Source organism: Mirounga leonina, unplaced genomic scaffold (genome assembly GCF_011800145.1).
Source record: "Mirounga leonina isolate KUSES-001 unplaced genomic scaffold, KU_Mleo_1.0 Mir_176, whole genome shotgun sequence".
NCBI lineage: Eukaryota > Metazoa > Chordata > Mammalia > Carnivora > Phocidae > Mirounga > Mirounga leonina.
Genome location: NW_023270454.1, coordinates 34,696,077 through 34,717,492, shown reverse-complemented (window position 1 = coordinate 34,717,492; position 21,416 = coordinate 34,696,077). Strand labels below are relative to the sequence as shown.

At 34.6% G+C, this 21,416-nt stretch overlaps 1 protein-coding gene across 5 annotated transcripts in view; it reads right to left on the bottom strand.

Annotated features, from left to right (window-relative positions):
* Nucleotides 1-21,416, bottom strand: part of LRBA (LPS responsive beige-like anchor protein) — an 834,672-nt gene that overhangs the window by 618,523 nt on the left and 194,733 nt on the right. For 4 of the 5 annotated variants that reach the window (XM_035022918.1, XM_035022919.1, XM_035022917.1 and 1 more), the window contains 7 exons: nt 21,079-21,276; nt 20,741-20,874; nt 18,421-18,529; nt 17,752-17,904; nt 11,412-11,580; nt 6,553-6,632; nt 5,169-5,231 (listed from right to left, as the gene is read on the bottom strand). In XM_035022918.1, coding sequence (XP_034878809.1) covers nt 5,169-5,231; nt 6,553-6,632; nt 11,412-11,580; nt 17,752-17,904; nt 18,421-18,529; nt 20,741-20,874; nt 21,079-21,276 — 906 coding nt within the window. Of the gene's footprint in view, nt 1-1,505; nt 3,577-5,168; nt 5,232-6,552; nt 6,633-11,411; nt 11,581-17,751; nt 17,905-18,420; nt 18,530-20,740; nt 20,875-21,078; nt 21,277-21,416 lie in introns of those variants that run through there. The other variant, XM_035022921.1, reaches the window with a different exon arrangement.

The window sequence follows — 21,416 nt, the reverse complement described above, 5'->3', positions numbered from 1 at the left end:
TTCATGTGTCTGTTGGCCATTTGGATGTCTTCTTTGGAAAAATGTCTGTTCATGTCTTCTGCCCATTTCTTGATTGGATTCTTTGTTCTTTGGGTGTTGAGTTTGATGAGTTCTTTATAGATTTTGGATACTAGCCCTTTATCTGATATGTCATTTGCAAATATCTTCTCCCATTCTGTCGGTTGTCTTTTGGTTTTGTTAACTGTTTCCTTTGCTGTGCAAAAGCTTTTTATCTTGATGAAGTCCCAATAGTTCATTTTTGCCCTTGCTTCCCTTGTCTTTGGCGATGTTTCTAGGAAGAAGTTGCTGCAGCTGAGGTCGAAGAGGTTGCTGCCTGTGTTCTCCTTTAGGAAGTTGATGGACTCCTATTTCACATTGAGGTCTTTCAACCATTTGGAGTCTATTTTTGTGTGTGGTATAAGGAAATGATCCAGTTTCATTCTTCTGCATGTGGCTGTCCAATTTTCCCAACACCATTTGTTGAAGAGATTGTCTTTTTTCCATTGGACATTCTCCTGCTTTGTCAAAGATTAGTTGACCATAGAGTTGAGGGTCTATTTCTGGGATTTCTATTCTGTTCCACTGATCTATGTGTCTGTTTTTGTGCCAGTACCATACTGTCTGGATGATGACAGCTTTGTAATAGAGCTGGAAGTCTGGAATTGTGAGGCCGCCAGCTTTGCTTTTCTTTTTCAACACTTCTCTGGCTATTCAGGGTCTTTTCTGGTTCCACACAAATTTTAGGATTATTTGTTCCATTTCTTTGAAAAAAGTGGATGGTATTTTGATGGAGATTGCATTGAATGTGTAGATTGCTCTAGGTAGCATTGACATCTTCACAATATTTGTTCTTCCAATCCACGAGCATGGCACGTTTTTCCATTTCTTTGTGTCTTCCTCAATTTCTTTCATGATTATTTTATAGTTTTCTGAGTACAGGTTCATTGCCTCTTTGGTTAGATTTATTCCTAAGCATCTTACAGTTTTGGGTGCAATTGTAAATGGGATCGACTCCTTAATTTCTCTTTCTTCTGTCTTGTTGATGTATAGGAATGCCATGGATTTCTGTGCATTGATTTTATATCCTGCCACTTTACTGAATTCCTGTATGAGTTCTAGCAGTTTTGGGGTGGAGTCTTTTGGGTTTTCCACATAAAGTATCATATCATCTACAAAGAGTGAGAGTTTGACTTCTTCTTTGCTGATTCGGATGTCTTTTATTTCTTTTTGTTGTCTGATTGCTGTGGCTAGGACTTCTAATACTATGTTGAATAGCAGTGGTGATAGTGGACATCCCTGCTGCGTTCCTGACCTTAGGGGGAAAGCTCTCAGACCTTCTTTATGTAAAACTATCAGTCAAGACCAAAACATATCAGTAAAGTTAGTGTCTGTGCTACAGACCCAGATCACCAGGGGTATTATAAGCAGCACAAACGGCCAGGAAATCCCATCGGGGCATGCCGAGAACGAGCAGGATTTGGTGGCAGGCTGCACACACTCTTTACCAGGTTTCAGGTAGTTGCAGGCCACAAACTTGAGTGTCTCGTCCATTAGAATCACAGGCAAGGAGATTTTCAGCACCATCAGCCACTGGGTCAAATTCAGCGGTGTGATCTGGAAAATAAGTGGCAAAGGTTCCACATACAGGATGAGGAAGTGGAGCGACATGGACAGACAAATGGAGCCCACGAGCCAGATGTTCTCCCAGAGGGGCATCCTCAGCAGGGACTGGTTTTCAGATAAGCTGTTGAGGGCGTTATACATCTCTCTATGGTTACTAGGACAGACAGCGCCATTGTCATTGGGTATGGGGACTCAAAGATTGCACAATCCACTCCTTCAAAGTCCGGGTTGTCATCTTTACACTGTAGGAAGTGGCTCAGCTGGTAGAAGGACCCTTCTGCTTCTGAAGGTTTCAGCATTTAATGAGAACTACATCAGAGGATATAGGACAAGGCAACTCACTCAGGATTAAATAGGAGAAATGTAGAATCAATTCCTGATGGACTGTCCTTGGTAATAATGCTTTTTTCATCATACCAGCCCTTCCAAATCCTGAATTTGTATTTGAGCCAGTGTTAGAAAATCATGTATTCCACCTGAACGACTTTAGGTCAGGGAATGGGAAGTATGATTCATATCCTATTCCTGAAGCTTCTCAGAGCCTCACTCCTCAAAACAAGAGATCAAGATGCTTTTCATATTTATTTAAAAAGGAAAAAAACCCAGAATGGATAAAAAAAAAAAAAAAATCAACAAGGACACAAGTGCCCTGACACAGGACAGAAGAGAGCTAGAAAAATATGCCTTAGGAAAGTTAGGGAGCCCTATTACCTTATTTTAAAACTGTACCTAACAGCTATTTTTCCATTGATCTAGCTACTCCTGCCCTGCCTCACAATATGGCACAGCAAGGCCTCAGTTGAAGAATCCCTTATACGTACAGGCTGGTATAGTACTTCTCAATTAACTAGAATAGAATCCCATCCCCATATGATCTCATTCCAGGTCTATGGCTGACTACCTTCATTATTATGTTTAGAGATGGTTTCACCTCTTGAAAATATGGCTACTAAAGCACAAAACATTGTTTTCATAATGATCAATAAATCATCTTCCCCCCCTGCCCTTTACATGCAGCTGAAAAGTGACTGACAGAGTACTATGAACTTTGTATGGTTGAAATTCTCATTAAATGATCATTACCTAATTGTCACTAAATTTACATATTAAGGAATTTATATATAGAATACCGTAAAAACAGAGTAAAAGACTGAAGTTTGCCCATTTCTGCTCAGGAAGTCCCTTCACTCCCAAGCATGATATTTCAACTCCAAAGTTTATTGTTATTACTGTTTTTCCTCCTTTTGATCTTCCTTTTGTTCCCCAGTGCCAGAACTTCCAGAGCCTTCTCGCTCAGATGCCATCTTTTTGTATGCCATTTCAAAGAGCTTCAGTGATGCTTGCTGAAGGGAAGATGCTGCCTGCCTTATGTTTTCTCCTGTTTCACTGTCTTTTCGAGCCAGAAGTTCCCTCATTTTGGAAATCTCTTCTTTTAGCTTGTTGCATTCATCAGCAGGCAATTGGTCCTTAAATTCTTCCATTTTTGTTTCTGTGTCATGAATGATTCCTTCAGCCATATTAACAGCTTCAACTCATTCCTTCTTTCGCCGGTCTTCTTCAGCATACTTTTCTTCATTTTTATGCATGCCATGTGCATGTGGCCCAGGCCATTTTTAACACATGCATGGCATGGCATGGTATGGTATGGCATGCCAGAGCATGGCCATGGTACATGGTCTGGGACCATGCCAGATGGTCCTGGGTACCAAGGACATATATTATCTGTTGACAGTATTGAAGATAGAGATTATCAGTAAATGTTTACGAGGCAACATACTACTGTATGTAGTATAACTTGATAATACTGACAGAACAGCACAGAAGCATATATGAGTTCTGAAATCCAAGACAATCCTACGCAGCCTTGGTTGAATATTCCAGTATGTATGCATATTTAGAACCAACTTGGCAATACTGACTCAAAAAGGACAAGGGAAGAAGCTATCAAGAGCTAGTTTTCTCTATTGCCCTGTCTGTAAGTTTCTGTTCACTGCTTTGGAACTGCAGCTATTTGAACATCTAATTTTCAGTAAGCTAAGCAGATCATCTAGAGCTCGGGCACTGAGGCTTGGGAAAAGGTTTATTTGAAAGACCTAAAAGATTTCTGAATTAACCGATTAAGAGAAAAGGGAAGATCACCATGATTTCCAGTTTCTCTTTTTTAAAGTACTTCAGTCCCATAGGGAGTTAGAGTAAATAAAAAACAAAATCATATACAATAACATTACCAGGAAGTTCAGTTGAAAAATCTTCAACTATTATATTGGGTAAAGGAAATCAACAAATAAAATACCCTAATCAAGAGGAAAAAGAAAGCACAATCATTAGGTTTGAGTCAAATATGATCCAAACAAGAAATTTAATCCACTCTTCTACCTCAATTAAGAGCGATAGGTCAAAACAGTATCTCCCATCTACTGATGATTTAAAAAGACATTTATTTCACACTATAACAGATACTTATTAAAACACAAGGCATGAACTATAAACAGAAATGAAATTAACATTTGAAATGCTGTGCTTTACATGAAATTACATCAATTCTAAATTTTACTTACTTAACAAATACTTAATCCAATTACTTAATTAGATTACGTTGGCGTGTATTACATTCTCCCAGGGCAAAATAATAAAGAAAAAAAACCCAAACATTTCACTATTTTTCAACCTTTGTTATGTGGTTGAACATAATTACAAATCCCATTATAAATAAGTTGTTTGACTTAAAAGTATTTGAACATGCAAAATCAATTGGAAGATTGTTTTATGAATTTAAAAATCTAATCATTTTTAGTCATTTTCATAACCTATTTTCCCATATGTTACACAGGTTCCTAGAGATACAATGAAGGTATTCTTTGGCATACTCTCTTTTTTTTTTTTTAAGATTTTATTTATTTATTTGACAGAGAGAGAGAGATAGCGAGACAGGGAACACAAGCAGGGCGAGTGGGACAGGGAGAAGCAGGCTTCCTGCCGAGCAGGGAGCCCGATGCGGGGCTCAATCCCAGGACCCTGAGATCATGACCTGAGCCGAAGGCAGTCGCTTAACAAACTGAGCCACCTAGGCGCCCCCTTTTTGGCATACTTTCTTATTAATTCAATGAGATCCAATTTCAAAACTTTTTAAAACTTTTCATGATTATTCTCAGAGCTTCTTGTGGTAATAAAAGGTATTTAAATGAAAGTTGCTAAGATTTAGTTCCTAGGTACATTGACTCTCCATTATAGTTATATTAATGAAAGATCACTTTAACTTTTTTATTTTAAAAACAAAGACCATGGGGCGCCTGGGTGGCTCAGTCGTTGGGCGTCTGCCTTTGGCTCAGGTCATGATCCCAGGGTCCTGGGATCGAGTCCCACATCAGGCTCCCTGCTCGGCGGGAAGCCTGCTTCTCCCTCTCCCCCTCCCCTGCTTGTGTTCCTGCTCTCGCTGTCTCTCTCGCTCTCTGTCAAATAAATAAATAAATAAAATCTTAAAAAAAAAAAAGATCATAATGCAGCTTCAAAAAATAAAATCTCAAAATATAAATTTCAAATGTTACCTCATGCATAGTGAGTAGGTAATTAAGAATGGCCTGCAGTTCATCTTCCTTTACTCCAGAATCCTTTAAAAACATAACATAAGTGTCTTAAAGTATCTTACACATGCATTTAAAAAAGTTGTTTTTAAAGGTAAATAATACACTTAATGTTTATCAACCTGGTCAACTGCTATATATACAAAGATACTATAATATAGAATCTAAATTTAAAACATGTATTAAGGGAAACACTAAAGATACTCAATAATCAAGACTGTGTAGAAGAAGTCAAAGAAATGATATCAAGTATCCTGTTTTCAGAACCATATATGACAGGCTGTCTAATAAAGCTATAGAATCCTGAAGTAAGAAAACCAATAATTCGTCATAAAAGAGTACTATTCACACCTATCACTCCACCAAATACAGAAGACAGCTTTTCTATTTCTTTTTTCTATTAAATTTGGAGAGTAAATGAACAGCTTCTAAAATTACCAGTTACAAGGTCAGGTACTAAAAATTGAGTAGTATTGTTCCCTGAGGAAAACACTGCATTTTTAAATATGAACTCAGTATGTAAATTTTCAACCTATCCTATCAATTTATTAATGATAACACAAAGCTGCAATGAGAAAAGAGCAATAAGAAAGAGAATTAGGACACAAAAAGACACAGAAAAAAATTTAAAAACACAAAAATCAAGTTATAAGTTTTTTTGTAAATAGAAATAAGGTATCTGAGTCTAAAAGATACACTAAAAGTTTGGCCCACTTAACATAATATCAAATTCTAAAAAATAAGAAAATGACATAGGAAAATAATAAAATATTAAAATAAATATATTTAAAAATATTAAAAATAAAATACATTTATACATTGCTCTCTTATAAAACCAAAAAAACCTTCCTTAAAAATAATAAATTTTACTTTACCTACAACAGAATAAGATGGGACAAATGTAATAATTTCTAAAGGCTGATACATCTTTCTGGTACCTTTATACACAGTAATTTTTTCTCAAAATCTGAATGTCAGGTACAAGAGGCCCACTAAAAATGAAACCTCCTTGAAGAGTCTTATTGTCTACTGTATCACTACTCCCAAGAATAATACCTAGTACTTAAGAGAAACTCAGTAAATATTTACTGAATGAAAGAATGAATCCACTTGAACCCCTAGAGAAATTCATATAACATATATTACAATTATCAATCTCCAATTCTGCAATGATGTACATCCATGTGTGCAATAAAGAACAAAAAACAGAATCAAGTATCTTTCAGAGTATTTTCCAATGTGTAACCCTAATAACCCTACAAAGAGTAAATAAACCCAAGACTGTATCTTATGTGAAATTATAAGTTAAAATACAGAATATGCTAAAGGAGAAGTAGTATAAACTCACCTTCATCACTAACTGCTTAATGAACATCAACAAGAATGCTCGTAGAGAAAGTATTTCTTTTTGATTAGGTCGTGGTCCATCTTTGAAAAAAATAATACACACACACACTTAATGTTTCAAAGACCTCAAAGCAAAGTATAAAGCTGTCTTTCCTACTAGTTTTTTCCATATATTTATGAGAAACATAAAAGTGAGTCACCTAAAGAGACATATGCCTCAACATTATCATTTAGAATTGAAAGGAAGATAAAGAATTTCGCAGATGAGCAAAAACTAAAGAAGTTATTCACCACTAAACATGCTTTACAAGAAATATTAAAGAGAATTCTTCAGGCAAAAAAAAAAAGAAAAGGCTGTAACTAGAAATAATAAAGGAAAGAAAAAATCACACTGGTAAAGGCAAACATATAGTAAAAGTAGGGGATCACTCACTTGGAAAGCAAGTATAAAGACTGAAAGACAAAAGTAATAAAATCAACTATATCTACAATAATTAAGGAATATACTAAATAAAAAGTTTAAAATATGATATCAAAAATATAAAACATTGGGAGATGAGAGTAAAAACGTAGTACTTTTAGAATGCATTTGAACTTAAGGAATCACCAACTTAAAATGGGCTTCTACATACATAGGTTGTTAGATATGAAGCTCATGGTAACCACAAAGAAAAACCTCTAATAGGTACACAAGAAACAAAAAGGAATCCAAACAGAACAATAAACAAAATCATCAAATCACAAGGAAAGAGAGCAAGAAAAGAAACAGAGAAGAACTATAAAAGTAACAGAAGACAATTAACAAAATAGTAATAAATAAATATGTACCTGTCAGTAACAACTTCGAATGTAAATGAGTAAAAAAACAAACCAAAACCCTCTATCTGCTGCCAACAAGAGACTCACTCTCTATAGGCACACACAGACTAAAAGTGAAGTGATAGGAAAAGATACACCATGCAAATAGAAATGAAAAGACAGCTGAGCTGGCAATACTTTTATCAGACAAAGTAGACTTTTTAAAAAAGTATAACAAAAGACAAATGCATTACATAATGATAAAGGGATTAAACCAACAAGAAGGTATAACACTTGTAAATATTTATGTGCCCAACACTGGAGCACCTAAATATATAAAACAAATATTACCAGACAAAAACGAGAACCTGAGAGTAATACAATAATAGTAGGGGATTTTAACACACCCCTTACATCAATAGATAGATCATCCAGACAGAAAATGTGTAAGAAAACAATGGTTTAAATAACACATTAGAACAAATACACTAAACAGATACACAGAATAGTCCACCCAAAAACAGAAGATATATTCTTCTCAAGCACATGAAACATTCCTCTACAATAACAGCATGACAGACCACAAAATAAGTCTCAATAAATTTAAGACTGAAATCATATCAAGTGTCTTTTCCAACCATAATGATACGAAACTAGAAATCAATTACAAGAATAAAACTGGAAAAAAACATAAACATTCAGAGACTAAAAAACATGTTACTAAAAAGCCAACAGGACAATAAGGAAATAAAAGAGGGTATTAAAAAATACCTTGAGACAAATGAAAATGAAAACACAATGTTCCAAAATCTATGAAATACAGCAAAACCAGATCCAATAGGGAAGTTTACATCAAAACAGGCCTACCTCAAGAAACAAGAAAAATCTCTAAGACAATACAGATGGCCAACAGGCACATGAAAAGATGCCCAACATCACTACCATCTGTGAAATGCAAATCAAAGCAATAATGAGATTTCACCTCACACCTGCCAGAATGGCTAAAATCAAAAAGACAAAAAGTATTTAGTAATAGTGTGAATGTAGAGAAAAGAAATTTTCATGCACTGCTGATGGGAATGTAAAATGGTGCAGCCACTATAGAAAACAGTATGGAGACTCCTCAAAAAATTAAAAATAGAATTGCCATACAATCCCACAATTCCACTTCTAGGTATTTATCCAAAGAAAACAAAAACATTAATTCAAAAACATATATGCAGGGACGCCTGGGTGGCTCAGTCGGTTAAGCATCTGCCTTCAGCTCAGGTCATGATCTCAGGGTCTTGGGATCGAGTCCCGCATCGGGCTCCCTGCTCACCAGGGAGTCTGTTTCTCCCTCTCCCTCTGTCTCTTCCCCCTGCTCATGCTCTCTCTCTCAAATAAATAAATAAAATCTTTAAAAAAAAAAAACATATATGCATCCCCATGTTAAGCAGAGCATTATTTACCATAGTGAAGATACGGAAGTAACCTAAATGTCTATCGACAGATACATCGATAAAGATGTGGTGTATGTATGTGTGTGTACACACACACACACACACACGCACACAGGAATATTATTCAGCCATAAAAAAAGAGTGAAGACTTCTCACTGTGACAACATGGATGGGCCTAAAGAGTATGATGCTAAGTGAAGTAAGTCAGACAGCAAAAGACAAATAGTATATGATCTCACTTGTTCGTGTAATGTGAAAAACAAAACAAACAAAGCAAAAGAGAAACAGATTCACAAATACAGAAAACAAACGGAGAGTTGCCAGAGGGGAGGAAGGAAGAAAATGGGAGGATGCACAAAATAGGTGAAGAGGTCAAGAGGTACAATTATTCCCATTATAAAATAATAAGTCACAGGGATTTAATGTACAATGTAAGGAACATATAGTCAGTAATATTGCAACAACTTTGCATGTTGACAGATGGTAACTAGACTTATTGAGGTGACCATTTCATAATGTATATAAATATCAAATCACTATGTTGATACTAATAACTGTTTGTCAATTATTCTTCAATTTAAAAAGTTTTATGCCTCTAGAAAGACATTCAGTCTCACATACAATAGTACATACAGTGCTCCAAATGTACAAAATGGGTTACTTTGAAACTACAATGAAGGAGTTTATTTTTGATAAAGGTTAGATGAATTCCAAAATATAAAAATGAGGTAATAAAATTTGTATTCAATAATAATATGCACTTATATTTTGTTTTGAAAGACTCTGAGAATGTTAGTACCGTAACAGTTTACAAAGGAAAATCCAAACTTAAATGTGAATTTAGTTAAAAAACAAAAAAGCTTCCATTACTCTTGTATAAGCTAATAAAAAATTTTTTTAAAGTACACCTCAACATCATTTGGTTCATTTAGAAAGGAAACATTGTGTTGACTACCTCTGCCATCTCCTCCCCTTCTTAAAAAAGTCCCTGGTCACACATGGCTCACATTAAAGACAATTTTCATGTCTCAAACAAATAATCCCCAAGTAGAAAGCTTCTGAAACCAAACACCCACTGTTGTAAGATCCTGAAGTTAGGTACCTGTTTGCTTCATATTTTCTGCAATTTTCCCTCCACTAATCACTATTTATAGCTAGTTCTTAGACCACCAAAGCACAAGACCACCATGACCTTAAATAGATCAATTAAAATAGGAAGAAAATTGCTTAAAATTTGTTCCACATGACAATTCCTAGACAAAGAATCGGTTACAAAATTACAATAGCATCACAAACTTTGTCCAGCTCTCTCACTTCAAGTATGAGACTTTCCCAAGGTCACTAATCAGTTATAAAATCAATGCCAGAATACAAAACTAATACCCAGGACAGTACATGATACAGCTACAGTATCATCAAATAGTCATGAGGAAATTATGACCTAGTTCTCTGCCACAAAACTACCACCTTAAACAGATCATACAACTTCTATGTGTGCTCATATCTTTTTGAATTATACATAGCACATTCTCTGAGAATAAGCAGATTTTGAAAGGGATAAAGAAACACTGTATTAATATGAAACCTGTGTTTGAAAATCACTGAATAGCCAAAGCATTTAAATACAATGACTCTCCAGATCTACTTCCTGATTTCAAATAGCAGTCTTCAATTTTTATCAAGGTACTGAACCCATCCTCACTCTCAGACCATGTATTTCAGAAATGCAAAGGCCTTCCATGCCCATGTATGGGCAATCAGAAAAATATCTGCCACATAAGACTGTGCACATGATGCAATCAGAGCCAATGAGCGACAAAGAGACTTTAGCTGGAAATGTTCCATACAGGCAGACACTTTTTTGCTAGACTTACAGCTTTAAGGATGTGAAGGTAGGGTGGCTGCTTGGCACTACAAGGGAGAGAATACATGAAAAGAGCCAACACAGAAGAACTGGGAAATGAAGAGACAAACTGGGTTCAAGGGGCATATTCTGAACCCTTGCACTAAGTTCAACTGAAAATGCCAGTTTATATGAGCTGATTTACTCCCTTTTACAACAATAGCCAATTTGAAGCAGGTTGCACTTAAACCAAAAGACCCACCATTTGTCATAATTTTTATTTTGATACCTTCCATAAATTTGACATGATGAATGAATATTATCTCTCCAGTAATTTCCTGATTATACAGGAAAATAATTACTGAAATGTTGTAACTTCATTATATTATTTATTAGAAGTAAATACATCCCCTACTTCCTCAAGAAATCTCTATTTCCCAAAAAACATGGTTTTTCAATAATTCTCATTATGATAATTAGTTTCAGGATCAATACCATATGCTAATATAGAACTTCTCATTTTCAGTGCCTTAATTGTATCATATTTGCTCTGCAAACAACTTATACCAGCAGAAGTAGCATTCTTCCATAAAAGTAGCAAGTTATTAACTTCTGGCAACCTCAATTCAAGACAAACTATTAAAATTATCAATAAGATTAAAATAAAATTTTGTCATGATGATATTCAGAAAAACTTCAAGAATAATATATTAGTGGTTAAAACAAAGAAAATTTAAAAAAATCTATGATAAAATATATTAAACAGGGATAACATACCTAATCCTTTAGGGGTGATACCACTTCGATCCTGAGGATTCACTGCCCAGTAGTAATACTTCAGTGTATGCATGATGAGAAGCACTGTTCCAACTCTCCGAATGGCATTATATATGTTGACTGTACCAATGAATTCCGTGGATAGGTAAGTATAGAGTGTTAACTGAACCTAGAGAATCAAAATGAAGAACTTACATCAAAGAAGCAGCCTAGCATTTTACCACTGGTTCCAGGAATACTCTCAGGCTGTTTTACTTGGATCATACTTATTCCAAAAAGTAAGATGCTGGACGCCTGGGTGGCTCATTGGTTAAGTGACTGCCTTCGGCTCAGGTCATGATCCTGGAGTCCCGGGATCGAGTCCCGCATCGGGCTCCCTGCTCAGCAGGGAGTCTGCTTCTCCCTCTGACTCTCCCCTCTCTCCTGTGTCTCTTGCTCTCTCTCTCTCATTCTCTCTCTCTCTCAAATAAATAAATAAAATCTTAAAAAAAAAAAAAAGTAATATGCTGAGTTTGATGGTAACATCCATGCTAACAGATAACACATACTGGCATGCGCACACACACACACACACAAAAGCACACACATTACTTATAAAACTAAACCAAGTAAATGCTACTTTTACAGTAACATTATAAAGGAAACATCCCCTAATATATAAAATTCTTACAGCACTGTTCCATGGAAATAACTTTAATTCCTATTAAGCAATCAGCAATTATTCATGAGCATATATAACTTCTTTACAGTAAGCTTACTAATTATACTATGCATGGTTGCTTTAAAAAGCTGGAAATATTCTTCATTTTGCAGAAAAGTAGAAGCTAAAATAACAAAAAAAGAAAAAAGAAAGAAAAAATAGGAATAACTCGAAAGGGAAAACAGTAGAAGCCAAAAGGAATAAAAAAGTGTAAAGCCTACCTTAAGAAATATTATAAAAACAGAATTCTGTTATAATAGCTCATTGATAGAAAGATTATAATAATAAAATTACAATCTCTCAAAATGTTTTATCAGTATTATCCTCTAATTAGAAAACGATTCTACTGGGACACCTGGGTGGCTCAGTTGGTTAAGCATCTGCCTTCAGCTCAGGTCATGAGGGATCGAGTCCCGCATTGGGCCCCTTGCTTGGCAGGGAGCCTGCTTCTCCCCCTGCCTACCACTCCCCCTGCTTGTGTACGTGCTCTTTCTCGCATGCACTCTCTCTCTGACAAAATCTTTAAAAAAAAAAAAAAGAAAAGGATTCTACTAGTCTTATTTCCAAATAAATTATTTTAATAAACACATAAGAACTTAGTAACTTCAAAATATAAGCTCTTAAAAGAAACAAAAGATTATAGGAACTATTCTACCACCACACATTTCATATTAGTACAAAATTTCAGTGAAATTACGGCTCTAAAACTCACTAACAGCTACAATCTAGTACTTCCAACAGCACAAAATAAGGATTGCTTTTGTTCTACTATTGTATTAAAATCAAGAATTTTTCAATTCATTGCTAGTAGATATACTTTATAAGGTGAAAAATTTTAAGTAGAACATATATACTCGCCCTTAACCAAAGACCAAACTATTCCCAATCATTTAAAATGGAACACTTATGCTATCTTCCTAGACACTGACGGCATTTTCACTTTCAACCCTGCAAGATATGTCAGTGTTACCTGGTAATTTCTTTAGAGTGCAAAAATTAGGTACCTATCTTCCAGATGCCCTATAAATAAACAATCAAGGTTAAATGAATCAGAGAATCAATTAGTAACCATAATGGTGAAGAGTGGCAGATTCTGAACCACTTAAAATCAAGGTTCAATTTTATGATGATTATAGTTTAGAAAACTATATATGTGGACTATCCCACTGTCTCACTGAAAAATAATGTTGTTGCAGCTAATATTATTCAATTATTCGAATGGATAGGCCCAGTTTACTTGTCATTGAGGCTATATAACACTTTTTTGACATGGTTCAAATTCAAATTGAACCACGGTTCAAATTCTTAACTATTTCAGTCATTTAGAAAATATTTACATCCACCTATGCATAGTGATGTATTATAGAAATACAATGACATATACATTATCCCTCAATAGCTGAAATCCAGTTGAAAAGATGAAAAAAACACATAAATTTAAGTAAAAAACCAATGTAATAAAGCTGCCTATTGAAACATAAAGATTACTTAAGGAAATTCTTTTAAAAAGTGTCTAAAATTGGGGCACCTGGGTGGCTCAGTCAGTTAAACGTCTGCCTTCAGCTTAGGTCATGATATGAGGGTCCTGGGATTAAGCCCTGCCTCAGTAGAGCCTGCTTCTTCCTCTCCCTCTGCCTTTCCTCCTGCCCCCATCACTTGTGCTCTCTCTCTCTCATAAATAAATAAAATCTTTAAAAAAAAAAGTCTAGAATTAACACATTTATAAAGGGACATCTGGCTGCCTCAGTTGGTAGAGCATACAACTCTTCATCTTGGGGTTGTAAGTTCAAGCCCTACACTGGGTGTGGAGATCACTTAAAAAAAAAAAAAAGAAACATAAGTATGTATGTAATTAATTCCACGTAGCTAATTGCAAAATATGTAATTAATTGCAAAATGAGTAGCAAAGACTTATTAGAATCTATCAATTTGGAGGTCAGAGAAATTACTATAGGATAAGCTAAAATACTCAAAAAAGCCTGACTAATAAAACAGGTATTAAAGTAGGCTTTGAAGATTAGTAGTAAGATAGGTAGAACAAAAGTAGAAATTCAAACAGGGAAAATGGTAGATCACACAACAACAGGTTTCCCAAGATCTTGTCAAATGGTCCACAATCCTGATTGTGCATTACAATACTGGAAAAACATGTTTTAAAAATGCTGATGCCTGGGCCCTACCCCAAACCAAATAAAACACAATGTGGAGTAGAGGGTGTGGAATTCTGTTTTCTATTTAAAAAAAAAAAAAACCTCTCCCAACAGGTTCTATTGACAGCCAAGATTGAGAACCTCTGCTCTGGGTCAGTCTATTCAGAATAATATGGTAGTAAAAGAAAAACAAAAAGGCTTTTATATCAACATATTGAGATGAGTGAGAATGGTGACCTCAAGATTATCCATATGCTAACAATGAATAAACATTTCCTCATTTACTCATCATATAATCCAATAACCATATAAATTGTATGTGTTAATATCCGTCTTTCCCATTGGACATTATATAAGGGCAAGAATTAGATCTCTCTTGTTCACCACAGCATCCACAGTGCCCATCATAAAGCAGTTAGTTACTCCACAAATGAAGGACTATTTTATACAAGAAATTTTGCCTCTCCTTTTAGGTCATTAAAAAGTCTCTAAGAAAATGAATAGATATTATACAGCACAGTAAACACCCTCTTCCAAAAGCAAAGGTTGATTCATACGTATCTTCAACTTTGGTAACCACAGGTGGAATTACCACGAAGCTAATGAAGCTTAAACTTTATGCTCACTATCTGTACAGGTTCTCTGCAAAACCCTAAACCTCATTTTGTATGCATCATGTTGTATTTCTTTTCTTAAAAATTTCCTCCCTCCCTGTAACTGTATAACACTCAGATCAAACAAAGAAACTTCAGAAAACAAACCACCTTAGGACCATCTTTATAATACAATTTATAACCCCTTATGGATACAGAAAACAGCGTTTTTAAAACAAGGAAAGTTTAACATTAACAAATCAATTATAAATTCTAAAAACAAAATTAAAGAAAATTATTAACAAGGAAAAGTAAGAAATAGAGTGTAGTAATACCGGGAGCCTAAGAAAATGATATAATGAATTTTTAAAATATTCCTCTACAACTAAGTCTAAGAGGCTTTTAGACCACATCAAAAGAGATCCAAAGCCTTACAAATATGCTGCTTAGTAAGACAAAAAAAGTGCCTAGTAAAAGGTTTAAAAAGTAACTTGAAACAATCCTTGAAAAGAAATAAGACTGAGGGTCAAAGAAGAAAAAGAGGTCAAATTTGAACCCAGAGATAAAAAGGTACAACCTCCAGCTGTCTCCTTTGATTATTTCCAAATGGCAATCAGAGTCAGCAGCTGTTTTTCTCTTTAACATTTGAAAAGACCAACTGAAAATAAGATACTGTGACTCTAGAAAAGCAAAGAAAGTCTGCATTTTTTTCTGACAACTAAAATAAGTATGTGTTATTCCAACCTAAACAATGATAAACATTCTCAGTGGATCAAAAGGGAGAAGGGGAGAGAAGAAATTAATAGGTATGAAATAATACAACTTCTAACAAAAACTGCAGATAAAGCAGATATAATTATGCAATTTAATAAAAATTTCTGTTTCAAGTTCTCCTGAACACTACCGTAATTAATATTCTTAGGGGAATTTAATACATTAGGACTTAACAAAGGTTTTATTTATATACTTTATCACAAATTCACTTATATTCACTTAGAAGTAATTGGTTTATTGTTACAATACTAAACAAGTCGTGTACAAATATAATTGTATTTAATAATTTAAATTCATGTGAATTAAAATGATTGAGACCAGTATATCATGCAAGCCTTAAAACCAGGTGACATTTCAACTGTTCCTGCAGAATTAAACTCATGTATATGTATACATACATGTGTACACAGTGATATGTATGCATACTGGCAACAGAATAGAGGTACAGTTGATAGGAAACATATTTATATTGGAACTGTCCAAGTTTTATTTATACTTAGTAAATCAAAGTCTCTCTCAAATAAAATTTTGATGTAACAGAAAATAAAGACTACAGCTCTGTTTTTTAAAAATACTGACATGGCTTGGAAAGAATATCCAACAGTCTCTTCAACAAATGGTGCTGGGAAAACTGGACAGCAGCATGCAAAAGAATGAAACTGGACTGCTTTCTCACACCATATACAAAAATAAACTCAAAATGGATTAAAGAACTAAATGTGAGACCTGAGATCATAAAAATCCTAGAAGAGAGCACAGGCAATAACTTCTCTGACATCAGCCATAGCAACATTTTTCTAGATGTCTCCTGAGGCAAGGGAAACAAAAGCAAAACTAAACTACTGGGACTAAATCAAAATAAAAAGCTTATGCACAGCAAAGGAAACAATCAACAAACTAAAGGCAACCTACTGAATGGAAAAAGATATTTGCAAATGACCTATCTGATAAAGGGTTAGTATCCAAAATATATAAAGAACTTACACAATATCCCCAAAAAACAAGCAATCCAATTAAAATTGGGCAGAGAAATGAAAAGACATTCCTCCAAAGAAGACATTCAGATGGCCAAAAGACACATGGAAAGATGCTCAACATCACTCATCAACAGGGAATTGCAAATCAAAACTCAGTGAGTTATCACCTCACACCTGTCAAAATGACTAAAATCAACAACACAAGAAGCAAGTGTTTAAAAAGTAACTTGTGGAGAAAGTAAATGTGGAGAAAAAAGAACCCTCTTGCACTGTTTGTGGGAATGCAAACTACTGCAGCCACTGCAGAAAACACTATAGAGGTTCCTCAAAAATTAAAAATAGAATCCCACAATCCAGTAATCCACAAATATTTACCCAAAAAATACAAAAACACTAATTCAAAGGGATATATGTATCCCTATCTATGTTTATAGAAGCATTATTTTATAGCAGTCAAATTATGGAAACAGCCTAAGTGTCCCTCGATAGATGAACAAATAAAGAAGATGTGGTGTATCTATACAATGGAGTATTATTCAGCCATAAAAAAGAATGAAATCTTGCCATTTGCAACGACATAGACGGAGCTAGAGAGTATAATGCTAAGTGAAATAAGTCAAAGAAAGACAAATACCATATGATTTCACTTATATGGAATTTAAGAAAGAAAACACAAGAAAAGGGAAAAAAGAGAGAGAGAGAGAAACCAAGCAACAGATCTTAACTAGAGAACAAACTGATGGTTACCAGAGGGGAGGTGGGTTAGGGGATGCGTGAAATAGGTGATGGGGATTAAGGAGTGCACTTGTCATGATAAGCACTGGGTAATGCACAGAATTGTTGAATCACTATATTGTATACCTGAAACTATATAACACTGTATTTTAACCATACTGGAATTAAAATTTTAAAAAAACACACTGCTCTATAAAAAAAGAAAGAAAAGATACACTGATTTGCAAATATACCTAAAAAGAAAAAAAGTATGCTTATCAAAAAACACAATCCATTGAAATTTTACATGATAGCATGTGAAAGGATAAAAGAAAATCATCGTATTTATCACTCTTCTCAACTACAAAAACTTGGTGAAAACAGAAAAACAAAATCTATCTATCTATCTATATATATATATATATATATTACCTTGGCTGGGGTATGAATCCATATAGCTGGGTTAAGAAGAATGTGATCACACAACTGTTTGAGTAGGGGCATCCCATTCTGCAGATTACTCAGATATTTTGAAAATGCAAGACAAAGTTCAAGTACTGCTCTGCTGACATGCGATTTGGAAGACTGCAAAAAAAAAAAGATCAAAGGTCACTACCAGGGCCCCTGGATGGCTCAGTCAGTTAAGCATCTGACTCTTTATTTCATGCAGGTCATGATCTCAGGGTTGTGAGATCAAGCCCTGTGTCCGGCTCTGCACTGGGTGTGGAGCCTGCTTAAAATTCTCTCTCTCTTTCTCGCTCCTCCTCCATCCCCACTCTGTCCCTTTCCATTAAAAAAATAAAAAATTAAAAAAAAGGTCACTACCAATACAAGGCAAGGTAAGTAAATTAAAGGCTATCAATATCAGAAAAAAGTTGGCCGGCAAACTATGCTCAAAGTTAAAGATGCCATGAGACTCAATGCTGTATTTCTCTAATAAAGCAACAGAGGCAAGGTAAAACAACAAAAGGTTATTTTAATTTTGGTAATTTTATGTAACCAAGGAGACATACTTGCAGAAAGAATTTCTCAACCACTTAGGAGATCAAATCCATGGCCTGAAAATTAAGAACAAAAAATGTAAAGCATTTCATACTTTACCTTTTCAAGACTGTATCCTATTACCAAGAAGCCTTTGCAGGCAAGCATCTGCTCCTGCATAGCAATTGAGTTCTTCAACAACTCCATGATAAAAGCCAGCAAAGTTGAACTAGAATAAGAAAACAGGCAATAGTCTAAAAAAAAAAATTTTTTTTTAAGGTGGGGGGGGGTTGTTAGATATAGCCTTTTTTTATCTTTAAAAAAAAAAAAAAAAAATGCCTGAGTGGCTCAGTTGGTTAAGGGACTGCCCTCGGCTCAGGTCATGATCCCGGAGTCCCAGGATCGAGTCCCGCATTGGGCTCCCTGCTTAGCGGGGAGTCTGCTTCTCCCTCTGACCCTCCCCCGTCTTGTGCTCTCTCTCTCTCAAATAGATAAATAAAATCTAAAAAAAAAAAAAAGTTCTCTATTTAAAGAAATTGAAGTTTTAATAAAATTGCCTCCAACATTATTTCGGGACTAGAATCTGAATGTAGGATTAGGACTTACTCAATTGTTTATTCCATATACTTTATCACCAACCTACTAGTAAGTGAATTACTTAGAAAAAACATGAGGAAACATGCATGAACCAGAGAAAAATTAGCAATGTCCAAAAACATAAGTATATGAAGTCCTTAAAGAATATATATAATTTAGATTAGAAAGTATATTCAATTTCAGAGAGCTAGAGGCCAAACAGAGGGGAAAGATACATAGAGCAAACATACCAGGGTAGAAACACTCAGAATGTGTTAGGGTCCAGACTGGCCTGGTTTGAATGGAAATCATGAAGGGGAAAATACGAAAGTAAAATTGTACTAAACTTAAGTCCTCAAACACTAGTTTAAGAATTTTGTAACTTATCCCAACAGGAAAATCATAACTCAGGAGTCAATTGAGAAGACTTTTAAAAATGAATAGGGGCTACAGTCATGTTCCCATCCTCACAACTTCTAGATATACTGAAAATGGAATGGAATAAGATCAGCTGTTACCTCTTTCTCAAGGCTCTGAGATACCTCCACAAAAAAAGAGAGCCTAACTGGCAGCCAACCTCCTCCTCCACAAAAGTGCTTTTAAAATGTCAGCAATTCCAATAAAGATTTTGAAAAGTTTAAAAAAAAAAAGGGATAACCAAGAAAAAATAACTGAGCTCTGTTACAAAGGTTTCAAACCAGGACACACAAAAAAATTTACAAAGTAGCAATATGTCAAGGATAATTTTAATTTTTTTAAATGTCGTAAGCACTTGATTTGATAGCTCATTCCTTAGGGAAAAAAAAAGATGGGTGCCTGGCAGGCTCAGCCAGTGGAGTGTGTGACTCTTGATCTTGGGGTTGTGAGTTTGAGCCCCATGTTGGGTGTAGAGATTACTTAAAAATAAAAAAAATAAATAAAGTTTAAAAAGTCATTTTGTTGCTTAAAAATAATTCCAAAAGAATTATTACATCATTAAATACATACATTAATAGATTTCAACTTATATATAAAAACAGAAAAGAGAATTCTAAAAAGGAAGAATGGAAAACTCATTTACTCAAATAATACATTAAACATAATTACTAGTCTCACTAGAATATACAGCCATGAGGGCGCCTGGGTGGCTCAGTCGTTAAGCGTCTGCCTTCGGCTCAGGTCATGATCCCAGGGTCCTGGGATCGAGTCCCACATCGGGCTCCCTGCTCGGCAGGAAGCCTGCTTCTCCCTCTCCCACTCCCCCTGCTTGTGTTCCTGCTCTCACTGTCTCTCTCTCTGTCAAATAAATAAATAAAATCTTTAAAAAAAAAAAAAATTTCATATAGACACCTCTCCAATTATATTATGTCCTCTTATATCTCTACCTTTTTCAGAATCTATACTGTAAGAGAGGAGACAAATGTGTCCAATGTACAATCTAATTGTAAAAAAATACCAAATCACCTATAATATAAATAACATCATCAAAAATTTTAGTTTTTAGTTATATACAATAATTAAAAAATGAAAAGCTAAATCCCCATAAATCACTGCCATATAATAATCTAAAATAACTTATCCTTTTAAATTAGAATGATAGACAAAAATGTATTCTTTTTTGTTAAATCATTATTTCCAAATTTATTCAAAAACAAGTTTATGTTTTTTTACAGCTTCCATATTTCCTATTGATAAAGAATTTAGATTAATACTACCATTACTGATAAGAATTTGTAGTAACATTTATAGTTCACAAATTTCTTTAAATTATATTCTTTCTTTTAATCCTACAACAAATTTAAAAGGCAGGAAAAAATACTGTGTAGTTCAACAGTAATGAAAGTAACTCTCCCATCAAATTAAAGAAAAAAATAAAGGCACTCACCATATAGTCAAGTCAACCTCATCAGATAAATATTGCCTATAATCCAACTGTGCAAAAAGTGGAAACAGCACTTGTACTCCTCCAATTGAATGCATAGCACTTTGAATGGAATGTGTTAAAACAGCTTTCACATCCTTATAAAATAGAAGACACAGTAGATTCTAATGATTTCTTTTCCAAAATAATTAAAATAAAGCATAATAAGAACAATATAATGTTACATTGCATGTATTTAATAGAAGATACCTAATACACCTCAATAACACATCAAAATTCACCATGAAAAATATTCGTAAAAGATTATAGCTTAAAAAAAAAAGATTATAGATAGCGAGTACCTGGAGCATAAGTGCATGCGGTGAATGGACAAAAATTGAAGGATTGTCCTTAGGGGATGATTCAAGGCAGAGCTGGGCATCTGTAGCACGTGGATTGTAGGTGAATGCAATGGCACTAGAGAGTTTGCCATCATACAATAAAAGTTTATGATGCTCAGCAAGAAACAGATCACTCTCTGCTTTGAATTTAAATGTACCCTACAAATAAAAAGTAAACAGTTAAGATAGTATACCACAAAAAGAAAATCTAGATACAAATCACCAGATATAAAAATTTAAGGAACATACCTTTGATCATTTTCCTAACAATATCAAATAAAAAGAGCTCTGCTTGTTTA